This window comes from Hydra vulgaris, chromosome 02 (assembly GCF_038396675.1).
Source record: "Hydra vulgaris chromosome 02, alternate assembly HydraT2T_AEP".
NCBI lineage: Eukaryota > Metazoa > Cnidaria > Hydrozoa > Anthoathecata > Hydridae > Hydra > Hydra vulgaris.
In genome coordinates, this window is record NC_088921.1 from 58380001 (window position 1) to 58400000 (window position 20000).

At 26.6% G+C, this 20000-nt stretch overlaps 2 protein-coding genes across 3 annotated transcripts in view; both read left to right on the plus strand.

Moving 5' to 3' along the window:
* LOC101241064 (serine/threonine kinase SAD-1) overlaps window positions 1-20000 on the plus strand; it is a 57685-nt gene that overhangs the window by 26702 nt on the left and 10983 nt on the right. For both annotated transcript variants that reach the window (XM_065791518.1, XM_065791519.1), the window contains exons 15-20: window positions 982-1085; window positions 2392-2437; window positions 7370-7504; window positions 7590-7678; window positions 10969-10999; window positions 19183-19243. In XM_065791518.1, coding sequence (XP_065647590.1) covers window positions 982-1085; window positions 2392-2437; window positions 7370-7504; window positions 7590-7678; window positions 10969-10999; window positions 19183-19243 — 466 coding nt within the window. The remainder of the gene's footprint in view (window positions 1-981; window positions 1086-2391; window positions 2438-7369; window positions 7505-7589; window positions 7679-10968; window positions 11000-19182; window positions 19244-20000) is intronic.
* LOC136077061 (E3 SUMO-protein ligase ZBED1-like) lies at window positions 12380-16244 on the plus strand. Its single transcript, XM_065791517.1, has 2 exons — window positions 12380-12770; window positions 14001-16244. The coding sequence occupies exons 1-2, from the start codon at window positions 12528-12530 to the stop codon at window positions 14496-14498; spliced, it is 741 nt and encodes a 246-aa protein (XP_065647589.1). The 5' UTR covers window positions 12380-12527; the 3' UTR covers window positions 14499-16244.

A 20000-nucleotide genomic window follows, 5' to 3' on the forward strand; every position in this document is an offset into this window, starting at 1 on the left:
ATGTTTATCTGTTTGTAATTGTGCCTAAGTTAGTATGTATTACTAATTTATATATACTATATATACATTGGGGATGTGAAGTTTTACTTTTTAACACTAAAATAATTTTTTGAATGATGTTTTTTATATGTAATAAAATTTCATTTTTTTTAACTTAATATGTTTTGGGTGAAAAAAATTTTTGTAATGCATGGCATTCACAATGTTGTCGAGTTTCTTGGTGCATGAATTTTTTTTTATGAATGTTATAAATTAACTTTTTTTAAAAGTAGACATAAAATTTTTTATCCCTGTTATACATATAACTATTTTGTATATATAAAACAAGTGTCTAATTATAATCACACACTTGTTTGATTATAAAAAGACACTTGTCTAAATTATTGTTATTGTTGTTCTCATATTTATTATTTATGTTATATATTTATGTTATTGTTATTTTTATTGTTATAACCATTATTATTTTCATTTGGTGTTTACTTAATTATAATAATTTTGCTGTAAATATTTTTGGAAAGTTTCAGAATATACAACAATTGTTAAATAAATCTTGAAGATTTTGTAAAATAAATATTTTTTTTTCACTTTTTTGATATTCTTCAATTTATTATTTTTTATTTTGACTATATACATCTTATTGTTTTTAGCAAATTACTGATAATGTATATAGTAATATGAATATACATTTCTAAAATCACAAGTGTTAAATTTTATTGTTTTCCATTTATTGAGAACCTTTCTTTTTTTAAAATAGATTCAAATATTATTTAAAAATATGTTACACTTTAGTATTCTCTCTTAATAAGAATCTTACTTTCACTACATATTTTTTCACTAATGTTTCCTAAAAGCTTTTTTTCTTGTGAAGTCATTTTATGTTGTTTTTATTTTTGTATTACACATTGACATGACATGACTATGGACATTCTTTGATACAGTTATTGGCTGTGTCTAGATTAAATATAATTCTGGATAATTTAGGAAAAATACAGAGAAAGTAATATACTTTCTGCTGTTGGATAGAAAGATGCGCAAACCTTCGAAACAAGATGATGAAGACTCAGTGATATTTCATTATTCAGCAGGCAAGCATTTGTTTCTGTTTTTAAGTAAGATATTAGACGTTAAAGAAGAATGGAGAAAGTTGGTGTTGATTTTGATCTGCTTTATAGTTATTTACATTGCTATAAAGTTTAACAATTTTGTTTGATATCTTTAATTATAGAAGTATTTTTTTCATAATTAAATTCTTTGATTATGAAAAAATTGTATTGTATTCATTTTACTTTTAGATATTAAAGTATGTAATATTTATGTGTATAACAAGAAATTGTATAATATAAGTATTTAGAAAAAGAATATAAGAAGTTTTTTTAAAAGAAATATTTATGCAAATATAAGTATTAATTTTTTTTTTGTAATTATGAAATAAAAGAATTGTATTAAATAAATTTTTGTTTTGGCACATCTTGTTGTTTTTTATGTTTATTTAGGTGTAATTTATAATAATTAACAATTAGGTAAAATTTGAATTTTAAAGATATAAAAATATTTTCCAAGTTTTCATAGGATGTTTTTCTATATTTTGGAATTCAAGTAAATGTATTATATGATAAGATTAAAGTGAAAAATAGGGTTTAAAAATATTTGTTTTAGTAAATATGTAAAAACTAAGAAGAAAAATTTTTTGTTAAAATTTTTTTAGAATTATAATCAAAACTTTGATTTTAACCACATCAGTTTTTTGAAGATACCCGGAAATATTTAATTAACACCTGTCTGTTTGTAGCTTTCAAAATGGGTGATTTTGCTCTCTTTTTTTGCTACTGTTGTTTTTTGTTTTTTTTCTGCAACATCTCTGAAACAAGTTGTCAAGTACTTCTGATAATTACTTAGCTATTTATAATATGACATATAGGTTGCTTATGACAACATGAAATATTTAAAAACTGACATTAATTCTATTGTTCCAATTTTGTTCACAAAGACCAAAATGATTCATAATTTTTAACTGCTGTGTCAATTTTTTTTTAAATGTAGTGTCAACCATTTTTTCAATGCATTGTCATACTTAATCCTTTCATTTTCAATGGTTTTGTCCTGTATTTTTAAGTTGTAGAAATAAATTTAAAAATTTCTGTTTCCACTTAAACCAACTTTTTATTACACAAATATTTTCGAATTGTTTTTTTTTTACTCCGTTTATTAACTGATTTTTTTTAATTTATTTTTAATGTTTTATTACTAAATCTCTGACTCCTTTTTTTATGCTGCATAAAAACTTTTTATTTTATGCAATTTAATCCTTTTATTGTATACACCTGACTTCTTTTATTCAAACATGCTGCTACACTTATCAATGTTAATAACAACTTGAAATGATAATTTTAGATGCACCAAAAAAGAGAGTGGATTCCCCTATGGGTTTTTTAAATGGGTAAGTTGATGCATATTGTTTGCTTTATACAATGTTATTATGTCTAACATTTATAATTTATCAACTGTAAATTATAAATCCACACTTACTGTTTGGTTATAGTTTGACAACAACTTCATCATTAAACAGTTTTTTTGCTTGTTTATGATTGCAAAAATTTTTTTCTTGTTTGTGATTGGAGAAATGTCTAAATTTATTTTGCTTTTATTTATTTTTCCACATCCTTAAACTCTTATTTTCATTGTGTTTTAGTTTAAATTTTTTCTTAAGTTTCAATGATTTTTAACATAACACACAACAGCATGAAAATAATAATAAAAAAAATATTCATGTAACACAGTATGAAAGGGTGTTATGGTTTAAGGGTGAAAAATATTTGAAATTTAAAAAACTTTGTGAAAGGTACATAAATGATATATTGCAACACAGTATGATGTGTTAGAATCAAGCATTATTTAATGCTAGTATTACTAAGTAATGTATGATACTTAATTATGTGCTAATATAATACTTAATATACTTAATTATACATTAGTCTATAATTTTCATTAAAAAATTATATTTCACAAAATAATTACTACTATTAAAATTAAAATCAATAAAAAGGTAGAAACTTTTGTAGTGTAAAGAAGAAAAACTTAAAGCTTATTTATTTTTTATAACTTATTTTTTTTCAGTAGCTTGTGCAACACTGAATGAAAATGTTTTGCATTTTATCATTAATAATTTTTGTTGTTTTGTATTACTGTTGAAGTTTGTTTAAAAAGTAAAGTTATTTAATTAAATAAAAAAATAATATAATGAAATAAAAAATAATAACTAATTTGTTAATCAAATAATAATTATTGCATAACTTGTTATTTATTTTTTTTAGAAAATTCTAGATATAGAGGGCTTTTTTTAGAAATTGATGATTGTGCCTCTCCCCTTTGAAAACCATGTTATCAGCCATGAACACATTGTCCCTAAATCCCCAGATATTTGATCAATTATTAAAAGATTATTCAAAATTTCCAAAAATTGAAAAAAAATTTCTACTGGCCTTGTGCACCTGTAGAAGTACATTTTAAAAAAGTGCTAAAAAAACTTCATAGCTTAAGTTTGGTAACTTTTTTTTTTTTTAATTATGGCCCATGGATTCTGGCTGAGAGTTTTTTATTTAAGGAAACAAATTTCTAATTTGTTTCCTTAAATTGAGAGTTATCTGTGAGCATTCAATTCCATGGGCCATAATTTAAAAAAAAATCCTGCTTTAATCTATTTTATTTCATTAAATTTTATTACAACTTTTTTTAAAAATTACAGGGTATTTCATTATGATGGTGGTCCAAATTTTACACATTATTTAAAATGCAGACTCCACAACCCTAAATGTGTTCTATATAATAAAATAGTACTGGAATTAAAAAGTTTAAAAAAAAAAAAATATTTTTAGGGGTAGATATAGTCTCTTAAACATTAGACAATATTATCAAGAAAAAAGGTTCTTTCAATGTATGTTGGGTCTCAAAAGAAGCGAAATTTTATAAAAATTTTAAAATAGTTACTATTTTATGAAAAACATTTAAAAAAAACTATAACAAAAGTTATTGGTAAAAAATGCAAATTTTTTATTTTAATTTAAAATATGGCTTTTTCTAGGCAGTAAAATCTAAAATTTTTATATAAAGTGATGAGTATTTTTGAAATTTTTATAAAAGTTTGCTTCTTTTGATATACCCAACAAGATATACTTTTGCAGAACTTTTTTTCTTTATAATATTAGGGGCCTGTCATCACAGTTTAAAAAAATGTTTTACATATATATATATATATATATATATATATATATATATATATATATATATATATATATATATATATATATATATATATATATATATATATATATATATATATATATATATGTATATAGTAGGGATATCTAATTTTTTGATCATTTTGAAATTTTATTACACGGTATGTCTCTAAATAATATTAAGGCACTATAATAACTGTCTGGAGCTTTTTTTTGGGGACTATTTCCGTTGATGTTTTTAATTTGAACTTTTTTTTGAAGGTTTTAAAACATTTTTAAATAACTGTCGCAAATAGAATCTATCAATTAAGGTGAGAAAAAAACCTCTCACAGTAACTAGGTAAACTTCATTAACAAATAACGAAATTTAATTTATTAATTTGGTTACATAAATTATTTTTGTATTTCCAAGAAGCCAAAAAGTTTAATATCAAAATTCAGTATTACAATACCTTTTACAATAAATTGCTAAATTTAGGATGTGAATATTCTTTGTTGAAGATTGTAGTTTTTATTTGAAGGTTTTTTCACAGTAAAATGAAAATGTTTTTTATCTTTACTAAATCAAACTCTGATTTTTACATATATTTACTTAAATTTATATTGCATATCGTTCTAGTCATGTCAAGTTGTTTTTTTGTCCAAATATCAACCCCACAACAACTCCCATTTTTAAGAAATTCTATTGTTTAACAGTAATGTTTGTTTGAAAATCAATCCCATAATACCATACACTTGAAATGCTGTTTTAGTTTCTCAATTTATGGTTTAAAGCAAATGCTTGTTTAAAATGGTGCAATATTAATAATTGCAAATTCTTTTTTTTATGTAAAGCTTGAAATGACAACAAGGGTGATGAGGAATATCTCCAAGCAATAATCTGGAAAAGGAAAAAATCTAAAGGAATTCACAAAAAAATGCAAATGTTCCTAAAATATCTAATTGTAGAGAACGGTTCCCTGAGAAAGCACATTATCCAGCATTATCTGTTTCTGAGAAACAGATTTCCAAAAATAGCAACGAAACATTTAATTGCCTGTCTTCTTTTAGACAGAATATGCAGGTTGATTTTTATTATTTACATCAAAATCAGTGAGAATAAAAATCATGTGATTATACCCCTTTAAATAATCATGCAATTGAAGATAATTTTTCTCTGAAATTCTGGTTCCATGGAGAATGACTTGTTTCAAGATTATTACTGATAAGAACCTGATAGTTCAAGCTGAGAAGTATATACAAAAGTATGTGAAAGTAAAAAAAGTCACAGTACAAGGTGTAATCAAAAATTTTATTTTGACTAATGAGTTTGTCCTTAATAATCACTTTTAAATTTATTTATATAAATTGTAATAAAAAAATCTTAGCAGGTCTTTATTATATTTTAAAGTAACCCACCTCAAACTATCACAAACATTTGATATAAAAAATGTTTTTATAGGCTTGTTTTGGGTTGATGATGATTTAGCCATTCTAGACAGAAGTTTGGAAATTAATAAATGCATATTACCTTCAGACAAGAAGGAAGATTTAATTTTTATCCAGGAAATTAAATCTTAAAAAAATGGTGATAGGAGAACTTGGTTGTTTTGAGCAAGTCAGTGTGAGAGCCAAATCATGGTAGAGTCAGGAAACATTTTCTGTACAAGAAGAAGCAAAAGTATCAGCAAATTTTTTACCTGAAAATGAAGAAAGTTTTGATGATTGTGAAATTGAGTGTACTGATCAAAGTTTTAATGATGAAGATTTTGAGATCCCTCAACATAAGAAGAAGAAAGCTGATGAAGGTCAGGTACTCATTCTCCCTAAGAATATTTTTTCAAAAATGTACCTAGTAGTTCTGTTGTTACCAGTTCTAGTGGAAATATTGGTGATATTACTTTGTCCCTCAGCTCTGGTCACAGAATCTCTGTCAAAATCATAACGAAGGATGCAGCTATTCTGAGATCTAACTTAATGATGCTGTAGCAATTCAAAAAATTGTTGGTCCTCAGAATCCATTGTTTAAATTATTGAAAAAGCACTGGTATGAAATTGGATCAGGTAAAGGATTTAGTCAAGTTCAACCACCGAAAATTTAGTGGAGCCTGGTTGGAGGAGCAAGCTTGCTTAGCACTGCAAACCTGCAAAAACTTTAAGGACAGTGGTAAACTGAGAAACAGTGAGGTAAGTTAAATAAATTAAAGTTGAAAAGAAGCAAACATTACTTATTGTTACATATATAGTACTGTTTCCAAAAATATTATTGTTCCTTATTTTTAATTAGAAATTGGATAAATGTGGTGAATACGGTAACATTGCTGAGTTTGTAATAATGTATCTTAATAAAGATTGCACCACCAGGTACAGAATTCACAAAACAGTCTTTGGCTGCATATGTTTCTAAGAACTCATGTTTAATATTTATCATTCTGCGGTATGTATGGAAAAATTCATCTTGATGAATTTTTCCATACATACCAAATTGATCCACAGATCTTTTGGAAAAAATTTTCAGGATATCTTGAATTCCATAACTTTGTCAAATCTGTTGATGTTGTTAACAATTCATCCAAAAGAACAGTAAAACTCAAGACGATGTGGAGTGTGTCAAAAGTGAATAAAAACTACAGGGCCTACTCCAAATGCTTGGAAAAACCAGGAAAAACTTGAAAAGTGTGTACAAGTCAGCTACTGTCGTTGCTTTGTTTATTGCTCTGTATCCTCTTACTCCAGCTGGATCTTCCTCGTGATACCACTTTGTAAAATCCTATATTATATGTACGAAATTGTAATACACTATTTCATATTTGTTATTTAGGACTAAAACAGACATATTAATAAATATCAAAAAATAAACTTTAGATCAGTGGCACAGATACTTCCAGTCATCCCCACCAAAAAAAAAATAAAAGTTATATATAAGCATGACATCTGTGTTACTCATTTGCAATACTGTGTAATAAAATTCCAACATGACCAACAAAATGTATATCCCCAGTATATAGTTGTTAAAAATAAAGTTTATGAAGTTAAGTGTACTGGGAAAGATTTTTACTTTACCTGTATTGCTTTTTGATTCGGTATGTTTCTTATTTTATTTCAATAAAACTGAAAATGCTTCAGCTTAAGAATTTTGCAATAATTTCATACAGGGTAAAACCATCCTTAAACAACAATGAAAAATATCAATCTACAATGAATCGAACTCGTGCAGATACTACCAGAGAAACACACATAGTTCAACAACGAGCAAGAGCGGCTACTGAACTCGGACAATTAGAAAGACAGTAAGCTTTATTAAGTTATAAAATAGATATGATAATTAACAAATAATATTCTTGTTAAAAAGTCAAATTACTTTTTTAAAATTAGGCGTCCAACATCAATTGTGATGTCACCAATTAATTTGCAGAGAAAAAATATTTACTCACTGACCAAGAATTTGTTTAGCAAACATAATGGTATTTATATTATATATATTGTATAATGAACTTTGTTTAGCAAACCTAATGCAATGGTGTACCCTACGGTTTTTTCCTAGTCGCCCTATGGACGACTAAAACAGTTTTTATTTCTCATTTGAGTCGTCCGCTATGATAATTAGTAGTCCGGTATAAGTTTTTTTATATATATTTTTTCTCGGGTAAAAATGCTAAAAAAAAAAATTAAACCCTTAAACGCCTGACTACTAAAATATGTCTAATAAGAAACAGTTTATTTAAAAGTGAATTAACTAATTTATTAATTAAATTAATTAAAGATGTGTTGTCATTTTTGTCGTTATCAATAGGCCAAGTGAACAAAAAAAAAGCAGTTGCTTTTACCCAGTAATTGGTCAGCTTTACGTAAATAAAAACTTCAACAAAACTCAAACTTTTATTTAAGTAAAGCTGAATTAGTCAGCATTTTTGGAGTAAATTGCTTAGCTTTACATGAATAAAAATTTGAACGAGTTTGCTAAAATTTTTATTCCCGTAAAACTGAACTATTACTCTAAAAATGCTGAGTAAAAGCGATTGCTTTTTTTTATTCACCCGGCCTGATATCTGTATAATTTTATTTCTTTTTGTCAATCTTAAACAAAGGTTTCATTACGTGAAGCAAAAAAGTTGAAAGCCAAAAATGCAAATATTTCATTTATAGTAAAATATTCTATTATTCTCTCTCAATCTTCAATAGAATTTAATTTAGTTGAATGTTTAAAACATTATGTTTTAAACGTTTCTCATTATGCTAAGACTTTTTTTTAGAAAAAAAGAATTTCCTTAAAAAAAAATTTTCATTTAACACTGTGTTTCTTCAATAAAGAAAATAAGTTTCTCCTAAAAAACTATAAAAGTAAATGAGCTCAAATAATAGTTACATTAAATCCTTCTTTTAAAGAATATTTTTTAAAAAAAGCATAAGTAATCATTTCTAAAAAATTCTTTTTATAATAGTGTCAGCAAATTCCACAAATGTGTGAAAATGTACAGTAGTAAAATTACAGGGAGTCGCAAATGTCTTAACATTTGCAACTCCCTGTAATTTAATTTTTGATACAAATTGAAGTTTTATTAATTTGATCATTCATTTCTGATGAGTCTTTATTGATGTGTTAAATAAAAAATAAAAGTCTTAAATAAAAAATAAAAGTTTTATGTGATTTTCTACGCATTTATATATATATATATATATATATATATATATATATATATATATATATATATATATATATATATATATATATGTATATATATATATATGCAGAGGTGGAAAGTAACGAATTACAGGGAAACACTAAACCCAATCCATAAAAGTGCTGTTTAAACTGTTTTTGAAAATTCAAGACCTGATAAGCGCAAGTACAATATAATGCAATAAAAAAAATTTTTAGCAATTAAAAAATCTTTTTGTTTTATTTGAAAAATGTATTTGATGATAGTTTTTATTTTCTTAGTTTTAATAACCTTAAAATAAAACAAGAAATAATAATTGTAGTTATAATAAATAAGTGATGTAATTATAATCAATAAGTGATGTAGTAAGTGGATGCAATTTTTAACATATTTTGATAGTGTTGCAGATTCAAATCTTCCCCAAGGGAATCTTTTTTTATATTTTAATGGTTTATTTCTAAATAGTTTTATGTTTTTTAACTATTATTGCTGTTTATTTATAGTTATGTTTAGTATTTATTTTTATTTTTTAAAGTTTCATAAAATAACTGCATCAATGGGTACATGAATTGACTGTTATAGCCGTAGCCGCAGTGGAATATATTAATTTAATTATTATTATTTATTATTACAGTATTACAATAAATTAGTTTAAGTTTTAAAAAAAACTTTAAAAGTTTAAATTAAACTGCATTTAATTTTTATATAAAATAGTCAAGATAATTAAAAATAACTTAAATTTAAATTAGTTGTACACGTGTACAAATAATGCCTACCATATAAATAAATTTAAAAAAAAACTACTTAATTCCATCATTGCACTCCATCACAGATTTTTTATTATTTTAAAGTACAATTATAATCCCGTTGGAGATCACTTCGGTAGTTAGTAAAATCTAGATAGTACTTTGACAGATTGGATTTAGTGTTTCCCCGAATTATATTTACTCACGTTACAGTAATTGAGCAGTTTTTTGGTGTATTTCTACTTTTAAAATATTTTTTCAAATGTCTACTTTTACTTAAGTTTTTTTTTTAAAGTATTGTACTTCTCTACATTATAAATCACAATTTCCTAAAAAAATTTCCCAATAATTTAATTTTTTAGTTTGATAAAAAGTAGGGCCTGTTTTATAACTTTGTTTCCTAATAGTTTTTATTAATGTTTTAAGTAAAGTTATGAAGATTTTCCTCGATCAAAATTATGAGAAAAGAATGACTCAAAATCGGGATTTGTATTGAAAATGGAATTATGGAGTTGCATTGAAAATTTCAAGAAAGGAAATGAATTGAAGTTTTTGTTCAAGAATTTTTTCAATTACCTCCCCAAACCAAAGCCCTCAGTCTATGTGTGTACACTTCCTTCATGTTCTACCTATTTATGTCAATGGATGTGTGCCCACTCCACTGCACTAATCCCTAAATAAATCTGTTGATAAAACAAAAATGAAAAAACAATTCAATAAAAAAAACAAAGTTTAAATAATAAGGAAATTAAAAACAAAAAGAAGCACATTTAAATTTAAATCTTTATACCGCAAATCTTTATACTGATACAAATCCCAAATTGTAAAGTTCTATGCAAGTTACACAAGAAAGTTTTGGCTTGAGTCTCACTAATTTAATTTTCTTTTTCAATCAATTTTATTTTAATACAAGTATGCTGGTGAAGACATCAAAACGTGCATCACCAATGTTTCTAATTTTAATTTTTATTAGAATTTTAAAAGAAAATTTTAAAAGATTATTAAAAATGCTATTAAAAAAGTAACTTTTACTTATTTTACTTTAGGGTTATTTTAGCAATCTACTTTTTACTTTTACTTGAATAAGCAACAACCATTATTTGACCATTATTATTCAGTAGTATACTAGATTTCTACTTGTAGATTAAAGGTTCTTAACCTCTTGAACTTTATGGGCCAATTTTTTCTTAGTTGCCAATAAATACTAAAAGTTATCCATTATGGTTTCTGATAATATTGTTATTTTTATTGTATCTTATGAAAAACATGATAAATGGCTACCAAGGTTGAGAACTACTGATGTGAATATAGATTTTAATGATTAATTTTTTTTATTGTTGGTTTCAGATCATTTGGATGAAAAACCTTCTTTAAATGAGTAAGTTTTTTCTTTGCTTCAATTATATTGTATGTAAAATACTGTGTGTATTATTATTATTATTAATAATAATAATATTATTGTTATAATAATAATTATTATTATTATATTTATAACAATATAATAAAAATCTTTAATCTAGATTAAAGAATTTCAAAAAGGAGCTTACTGCTCTCAAATCTTTAAAAAGTAACTGAGTTCTATCTGTCTAAAAGATAAAAATTGAGTTTGGAGAAATAAACAAAAATAAACTTGAATAAAAACTTTTCAATTTAAAGTTATTATTATTTTTTATTTATTATTTTTATTTTATTTTATTTATTTATTATTTTTTATTTATTTATTAACTTATTTATATACTTAAAATTTAAAATGTAAAAAAAAATACAGTGAAATGCAAAAAAAAATTTTTTTGTGTTTTTTTTTCTACTGAAAAGTTTTTTAATGAAAATAAATTTATGGATATCTTATGCAAACAATTATTAGTTTTTTTCACAAACTATCCTAATATAAAGGATATTCTTTTTACAGATATATCTAGATTTTTCTTTCAACTTTAGTTTATGCTGTTTTTCCATAAAGTTTTCTGTAAACTTTAAATTTTTGTTTCTATAATATATATAAAATACAAAATTTGAGAAAAGATTCATAAAAATTTACAAAGATGCCCGCTAAATACTAATTTAATAAAAAAAAAGTTAATTATTTGTGATTTTTAAAATATGACCTCAATGATTACTGAACATAATTTTAAATCAATTTTTTGCAGGTTCACTGAAAACAATGCTACATATATAATGTCTTAGATTTATCTTTTTCTACTAAATTTGAATACAGTTGACTCTCGATATCTCAAACTCTCAGGGGACCGGGAAAAAAGTTAAAGATATCGAGAGTTCAAGATATTGAGGGGCTTTTAACTCAAACAAGTGCGCAAGGGACCAGAAATAAAGTTTGAGATATCAAGTAGTCAAGATATCGAGAGTCAACTGTATCAGAAATGTGAAAAAAGTTTTTCATTTTGTTAAGAATGTAACAACAAATATTAGTGTCAGATAAAATGATATACTCATATTTTATAGTATTTACCATAGTATTGCTTTACCTACCAACTAAAGGAAAACAATAGGGGAAGTTTGTGTACCAAGAGCCTGATTTTTTCAACGCCTAAATTCAAGGCCCCAGACTATATATATATACATATATATATATATATATATATATATATATATATATATATATATATATATATATATATATATATATATACATATATATATATATATACATATATATATATATATATATATATATATATATATATATATATATATATATATATATATATATATATATATATAGTGTTGTCAAAAGACCCGGTACTTCGGTACCAAGTCGGTACTAAAAAAATGTAAACGTCACGGTACCAAGTTTTCTTAAGTACCGGTTGTACCGAAGACCCGTTCAAACCCGATTCCTTGATGCGCATGCGTGCAGTAGCGCGTCCTCTTTATTAAACTGCTGAGAAATGGCGACCGGTGGTGCAGCTGATGTGGTAGCTCTAAATCCACTTGTTGAGAAAAAAGGAGGAAAGAGCCATGTGTGGAAATATTTTGGATTTGCGGCTGATGACAAGGGGAATATCATTGATAATCAAAAACCCATTTGCAAACGATGTCGCCGAAGTTTTCACTCAAAAGGAGGAAACACATCGAACTTAATAAAACACCTCAAAGACCGACACCCGGATCTGATGAAAGAGTTCAAGCAGGTACGTTTCAAACTAATTTCAGGTATAGAGCTTCTGTTATGAATTATATATCATATTTTAATTTGAATGTCTGAACCAGTCGGATAGAAATAAACAGCCCAAAATAAGTCTTAATATATTAACAACAAATATAAATAACAGAAAGATTAAAATAACAATAATAAGCTTAAAAATTAAATTTAAAAAATATATACTTTTTTTACGTTTTTTTACAACCTATTGTTAAGACTTTTCTTTTAATAAGTATTTCTTATAAAAAGTAATTTGTAAAAAGTCGTTTGTAAAAAGTCTTTTCAAAAAAAGATTTTGTAAAAAGTCTCTTGTAAAAAGTCGTTTGTAAAAAGTTGTTTTTAAAAAGTCGCTCATAAAAAGTCGTTTGTAAAAAGTCGTTTGTAAAAAGTTATTTGTAAAAAGTCTTTTGTAAAAAAGATTTTGACGTCTTTAATAGAATGACTTTACAGAGAAAATAAAATCGGTGGCTTCAAAAGCGAAATGTAACTTTTTAAGTGACTTCTAATTAAAACGTTTAAGCATTAAAAGTTTTGAACAACATTCAATATTTTGAATAAAGTCGTTGTTGTTAATAAAATTAATATTAAAAATAGTTCTAAACGATTTAAATTAATAAAAAAAATTATAATTTAGTAAAAGATAATATAAATATATATTTTTGCTGATTCTTTCCTTCTTCAAAAAAATAAATAAAAAAATTCCAAAAAAATAAAAAATATTTATCGAAGAAAACGTTTTAGCGAATAAAGTTTTATGTATAGTTTTTTCGATTAAAGTATTAAAGGTTTTTATCGCATTATAAAAATGGAAATAAAATTAGTTATAGAAATAGTTTTAAATTTATCATAAAAATACATACTTATAAAATAAATAAAACTACATATATTATATTTAATTATTGGGAAAATCCTTCTAATCCTTTACTTTTTTACTTCCATGGTGCTACTAATAGAAATTATGTAATTACCTACCGTGTAAAGGATTAAACAATTTTATACAAAAAGTATTTTTTAACAAAATTTAAAATATTTAATCTTTTTACAAGTACTAATTATTTATTAAAACTGTTTATATAGGCTTTATATAGGCTATTATATAGGCTATTATAAAAGCTGAGGTTTGTTATTTAGAGAAAAACTAATGTTTCATATGTTCAGACTCAGCCCATTTTTGACTTCTATACTTATAAAGTATATTTATTATATTTTCCTTTTACAGCTGCAAGCTGAGGAAGACCATGGAACACCCCCGCAAACTCATAAACAGGTAACAGTTACAGAAGCTTTTCAGTGGCAACAAAAATATGACAAAAACTCACCTGAGGCAAGAAAGCTGAACCTAGCTGTTGCTGAATTCATATGTATTGATAAAGTGCCCATTTATACAGTTCAAAAATGTGGATTCCAACAAATGCTCCATCATTTCAACCCAAAATACCAGCTTCCAAGTCGAAACTTTTTTATGTACACTGAGATTCCCCGCATGTACAATGACACCAGAGACCTCATAATCCAGCATCTCAGAGACAAATCATTTTACAGCTGCACAACAGATCTTTGGACAAGTAGAACTGCAGACACTTTCATGTCTTTAACTCTGCAGTACATTACTAAATCATGGGAATTGCAATCCTGGTGTCTTGGCTGTTGTGGTCTCAATACAGACCACACTGCTGAAAGTTTGAAGGAGGCCTTTGAAGAAAAACTTGAAGACTGAAAGTTGGACATTGCAAGAATGTCAGGCATCACAACAGACAATGCCACAAATAACAAAAAAGCCTTCGAAAAACTATTTCTGCCTTTACAAGATCCCCAAAACTTTCACGCCAGCTGACCAAGAAACAGAAAGATCTGTCCTCTCCAGACCACAAACTCATTCATGATGAACCCACTCGCTGGAATCCTTCATACGATATGGTGGAACGTTTCTTGGAGCAGCAGCAGGTTGTCTGTACTGTCCTGACTGAAGACAGGAAAAAATGGCATCTGATGCCAAAAGACTCAGATATTACAGTTTTAGAAACTGTTAAAGCAGTTCTTAAGCCACTCAGTCCCTTTACTGATGCACTTAGCGGGGAAAAACATACCACCCTGTCTTCAGTCTTGCCGTTACTCTGGAAGATATTTGAGTGTCTCAGTCATGAACAAAGTGACTCTGCATTAGCCCAAGAGATGAAGGAAAAGATACACGAGTATCTTCAGCATCGCTATGATGACCTGCAGCTACGGTTTCTTTTGAACACTGCAATCTGCCTTGATCCACGATTTAAGAACAGCTTTGTCTCTCTAAAGGATGATGTGAAGCAAAGTCTCCTGGATGAGGTGAAAAAAATGGGCAATGAAAAAGAAGGAATTGCATCTCGGGTGTCTAGAGGATTGTCAAGTAAAGAAGTCAGGCCATCAAAAAAATCCTAAAATGACCTAAAGTTTCTGCTTTCCACCATACAAGGGGACAAGAAAGAAAAAGGAGAGCCAGCATCCTCAAGTCATGCACCTCTTTCTGCAAGTGACGAGATAAATGGTGAATTCTTGGTGTACGATCAGATGCCTGAGGTCAGTGCTGAGGATGATCCACTTATCTGGTGGAAAACAAATATGGGTACTCTACCTCAACTATCAGAGTTTGCCAGGAAGTACCTTTGCATTGCTGCATCTAGCTGTTCATCTGAAAGAGTGTTCAGTACTGCAGGGTACATTGTTAGCCCAAGACGCTCAAGACTGAGTCAGGAACATGTTGATATGTTAGTGTTTCTATCTGAAAATCTGGAAATGGCAAAGAAAGTAACTTAAGGAATAACTGTGTAGACCAGTATTGATTTGGGTGAAAAATGTTGTTATTTATCTAGTTATTTAATTACTCAAACGTTTACAATCCTTGACTTGAAATACTTAAATTATGCCGTTGTTGTTTTGTTTTTTTACATGTATAATAATATTTTAATTTACAGCTTGTTGTTCAGTTATGGCATATTTTGTTTAATTTATAAAAATGTTAAAGTTTATAAATAAGAGTGATTATTCAGTCATGGCTTATTGTTTTGTTATTTATCTAGTTATTTAATTACTTAAATGTTTACAATCCTTGGCTTGAAATACTTAAATAATGTCATTGTTTTTTTACATTTATAATAATATTTTAGTTTATTACTTGTTGGTCATGGCATATTTTGTTTAATTTATAAAAGTTGCGTTTTTTAGGTTTGTAATTTTTCATTTATTATTTGTGGATAAAGTTGAAACACAATTTTAAACAAGTATGAAGAATGGCATTGTTTAACTTTATTAATAAAAATAGTGTGTTTTTCAGCTAGCATGTTTTTGTGTTTTGCTTTGATGCAAAGAATCGTGAATTTTTATTGGCAAATTTAGTCTAAATTAAACTTTGGTTTGGTACCGAAATTGGTACCGAGAACCGTGGATTTTCACTGGTATCGGTACCGAATACTGTAATTTTGGTACCGTGACAACGCTATATATATATATATATATATATATATATATATATATATATATATATATATATATATATATATTTAACATTTTTGTGCAACAGTTAATGATTTTTTTTTTCTCAGCATACTTTTTTTTTTACTTTTAGAATGTTTATTTTTTGTCAGAGTTCCAGACAAAACCATTTGCCTATAGGGATTTTTAATTTTACAATGTATATCGGTACAACTAATCATATGGTCATCTTTTGAACTGATGTAACAAATTAGATCCTGAAATGATAAAATATTACTTTCAATGTGTTCAGGGTCACTAGTTTTGAAAGTAATTTTAAAGGATAAGGATACTTTTTTAAATTCCTTTGATATGTTAAGATTTCTTCACAAAGAATTCTAAAAATTAAAAAGAACTTTACTGTCTATGCAAAAAAATTACAGCATTAATATTCAGTTACAAGAAGTTTGTACTTGGTAGCAGTATACATGGTCAAACATGGTCTTTTTTAAGTGGTAATTGTCTGTTTTTTTTCTAAATTAAGATAACAATTTGTTTTGTTTTCAATCATATCTTGTAATGTTTTTTCTTTAACTGTATGAAAGTTTAAGTTTTAAGCATATTTTTTACAAAAAATAACACCCAACAACACCGTAAAAGATTACTACATTTGTTCAACAACATCTGTACACTTTTGTCCAAAATCATCTGTATTTTTCTTTTACTCTAACAACATCTGTCTAATATCATCTGAAACCACATCTGGTAATTTTTCTCCAAGTCCAATAACATCTGGTAGAATTTTCTCCAGATGTAGTTACATCTGAAAAAGTTTTTATATGCAACTACATTCGGTTAAAATAATGCATTATTAGTTCATTTTTTTTCCACATGTAGTTACATCTGAAAAAATTTCTATATGTAATAACATCTGATTAAATAATGCATTATTAGTTCGTTTTTTTTTTTCCAGATGTAGTTACATCTGAAAAAATTTCTATATGTAATAACATCTGGTTAAAATAATGCATTATTAGTTAATTCATCTTAAAAATAACTTCATCTTAAAATTTACAGATGTAGTTGCACAGATGTTATTACACTTTGATAGTTTAAAAGATGTAACTACATCTGTTGAACCCACAGATGTAGTTCCACATGTTATGCACTTTGATAATTTAAAAGATGTAACTACATCTGTTAAGTCCAAAGATGTAGTTGCACAGATGTTGTTACACTTTGATGATTTAAAAGATGCAAGTACACCTGTAGAATCCTCAGATGTAGTTAGATGTTATTACACTTTGATATTTAAAATATGTAACTACATCTGTAATATTCATTTAATTTTTGCACAGATGTTATTAGACACCAATGAAATTTCAGATGTTGTTGGATAGATGTTATTAGACATCAATGAAATTTCAGATGTTGTTGGACAGATGTTGTTATACCTCATTATATTTACAGATGTTGTCGGACAGATGTTAATAGACATGGCAAAAACTGATGTTGTTACCCTGACCCAACAATACCAGCTGGTATTTTAGAATTATAAGATAGGTAAAGTATTCACGAGCAGATCCTGGGATTATTCCTAGGGTAGCTGCCTTTAATTTAGATTTAGTTGATTTAAAAAAAATTGTTGTTAACTGCGTTGGTGAGTTTGATGGTAAACATTAAGATTTTTAATCAGTTTTAGATTCTCATTTTAACATTTTAACTAATAAATTAATTTTAATTAATAAAATCCAAAATAGAACTGCAGCAATATGTGTACATGCTTCAGCAAGGCCTGTCTTGCAATTACAGTGTTGATATTTCTGCAATGACTCAATCTAGTAAAACAATCCATGGATTAATTTGGGTATTATTAAGATGTTGAGAATGAAATACTTTAAAATTTAATAAAAGAAACAGTTGTTTAGTACTTCTTAAAAGTAATATTTATATATATATTATAATAGTCTATTATAATTAACATATAGTTGTATATATTTATAATGCTATCCAGCTCATTTTGAGTAATGCTATTTGGATGTTTATATATATTTAATATTTTATAATTATCTTTATTAAATTGAGATAAATATAATATTTTAATTATTTTTAAATATCTAAATAGTATTTCTCAAAGCGAGTTGGGTAACATCAAAGTATATACAATTATTGTATACATTTTGCATTACCAAATATATTATTTCTTGACAATTTGCAAACTTCCTATGCTAATAACTCCTGCATTCTTGACCCAACCTTTTAACACGCTTTCATGCTTTTATTCTATAAAAGCATAGAAGCGTATTTCAAGTGTTAAAAGGTTGGGTCAGAAATGCAGGAGTTATTAGCATAGGAAGTTTGCAAATTACCATATCACAGCATATCATGTCATAGAATAGGCAAATTGACCTATAAATTATAGGCTTTCATATCCTCAGTTGTAAGAACTTAGTGAAAATAATAGATAATTTAATAAATTAGTGTGATTTACAGGAAGGTTTCTTCATTGTTTTTGAATTCGCTATCTGGAATTAAGCCAGTGCCTATGTGCCTTTGTAAAAGATTTGTGATCATATCTGTTTTTTGAAGGCTAGATCTAGTGTTTTGTAGTACAACATTGGTTTACAGTAGATGTTATAATACAGTTACTATAGTTACAGTAGTTGTTTGTACAGTTACTATTACAAATGTTAATTATTGTACCACATTGGTATCAAATATTGTATTAATACATTATTTCTGGTACTAAAACCTAATTAAAACCTATTACAAATGGTATTAAAATTAATACCGCAAACAGTTTGTCTATTTTTTTTATTTTCTCATAATGGCAAAATTAAATAAGTCTTGTGACCCATGAGAACACTCTATACAAATATACCAACAATATCTATACAATTTTTAAAAGTATGCTAATTGTTTAAACTTATATTGAGTTAAATTTTTTTGTTTTTAAGAAATGTGAAAAAGTCGTGGTTTTTGGGCTCTTTATTTCATGTTGATACAGGTGACATTGAGGTTGTCATATTTTCTATTAAAGTATTTTGATAATATTTTAGCTTTTGTTTGCTTTTTCTTTGTGCTTAAAGAAACAAATGTTTAGTTTTATTTTTTTTTTGTGCTGTTGCTATTATTGTTATTATTATTAATTTTATTATTTATTATTGTAAATGTATTTAAAATATTTTAATAGTTTAATAATATTACAGCCCTGCTTAGATAAAAAACCGTGTTGAGCTTTTGTGAATAGACCATTGTTATAGCAATGGTTCATGATTCGCTCATGAATGAAGCTCTCCATTATCTTGCATGGTACTGATGTTAGTGATATCAGTCTGTAGTTTGAGCGCTTCCTTCTGCTATCGGTCTTGAAGATTGGTGTTGTAATTGACAGTTCCCATAGATTGGGTACTTTGCCTTCAGAGAGAGACTTGGGGTAGATCATTGCTAATGGTACAGAGAGTGCAGCAGCGCAATTGCAAAGTACACGAGGGTGCATTTCATGTGCTGCAATCTCCCTCTCGTAGTCAACTGTTACTGCTTTCATCAACTTGCTGAGCTTTTTACATGCTGCTTTGTGCTCCTTATGAGTTTCCTCATGCATACATCTAACAGCTGCTAACTATTTGTGCCATAGTGCTCCCTTCTCCCTCACAGCTACTTTGACTTCATAGGTGTTCCATGGTTTTTTTTACTCTTGAAAGGTAACGTAGTTGCAGGTATGTGGATTTTGATTGCTTCATTAATTTTTTCTATTAGTAATTTATAGTTGTTG

Bases quoted from the DNA above. Each gene is read 5' to 3' on its own strand.
- LOC136077061 (XM_065791517.1), top strand. From the start codon at position 12,528: ATGGCGACCGGTGGTGCAGCTGATGTGGTAGCTCTAAATCCACTTGTT. The intron at 12,771-14,000 runs GTACGTTTCAAA...TTCCTTTTACAG, and splicing joins TGATGAAAGAGTTCAAGCAG to CTGCAAGCTGAGGAAGACCA.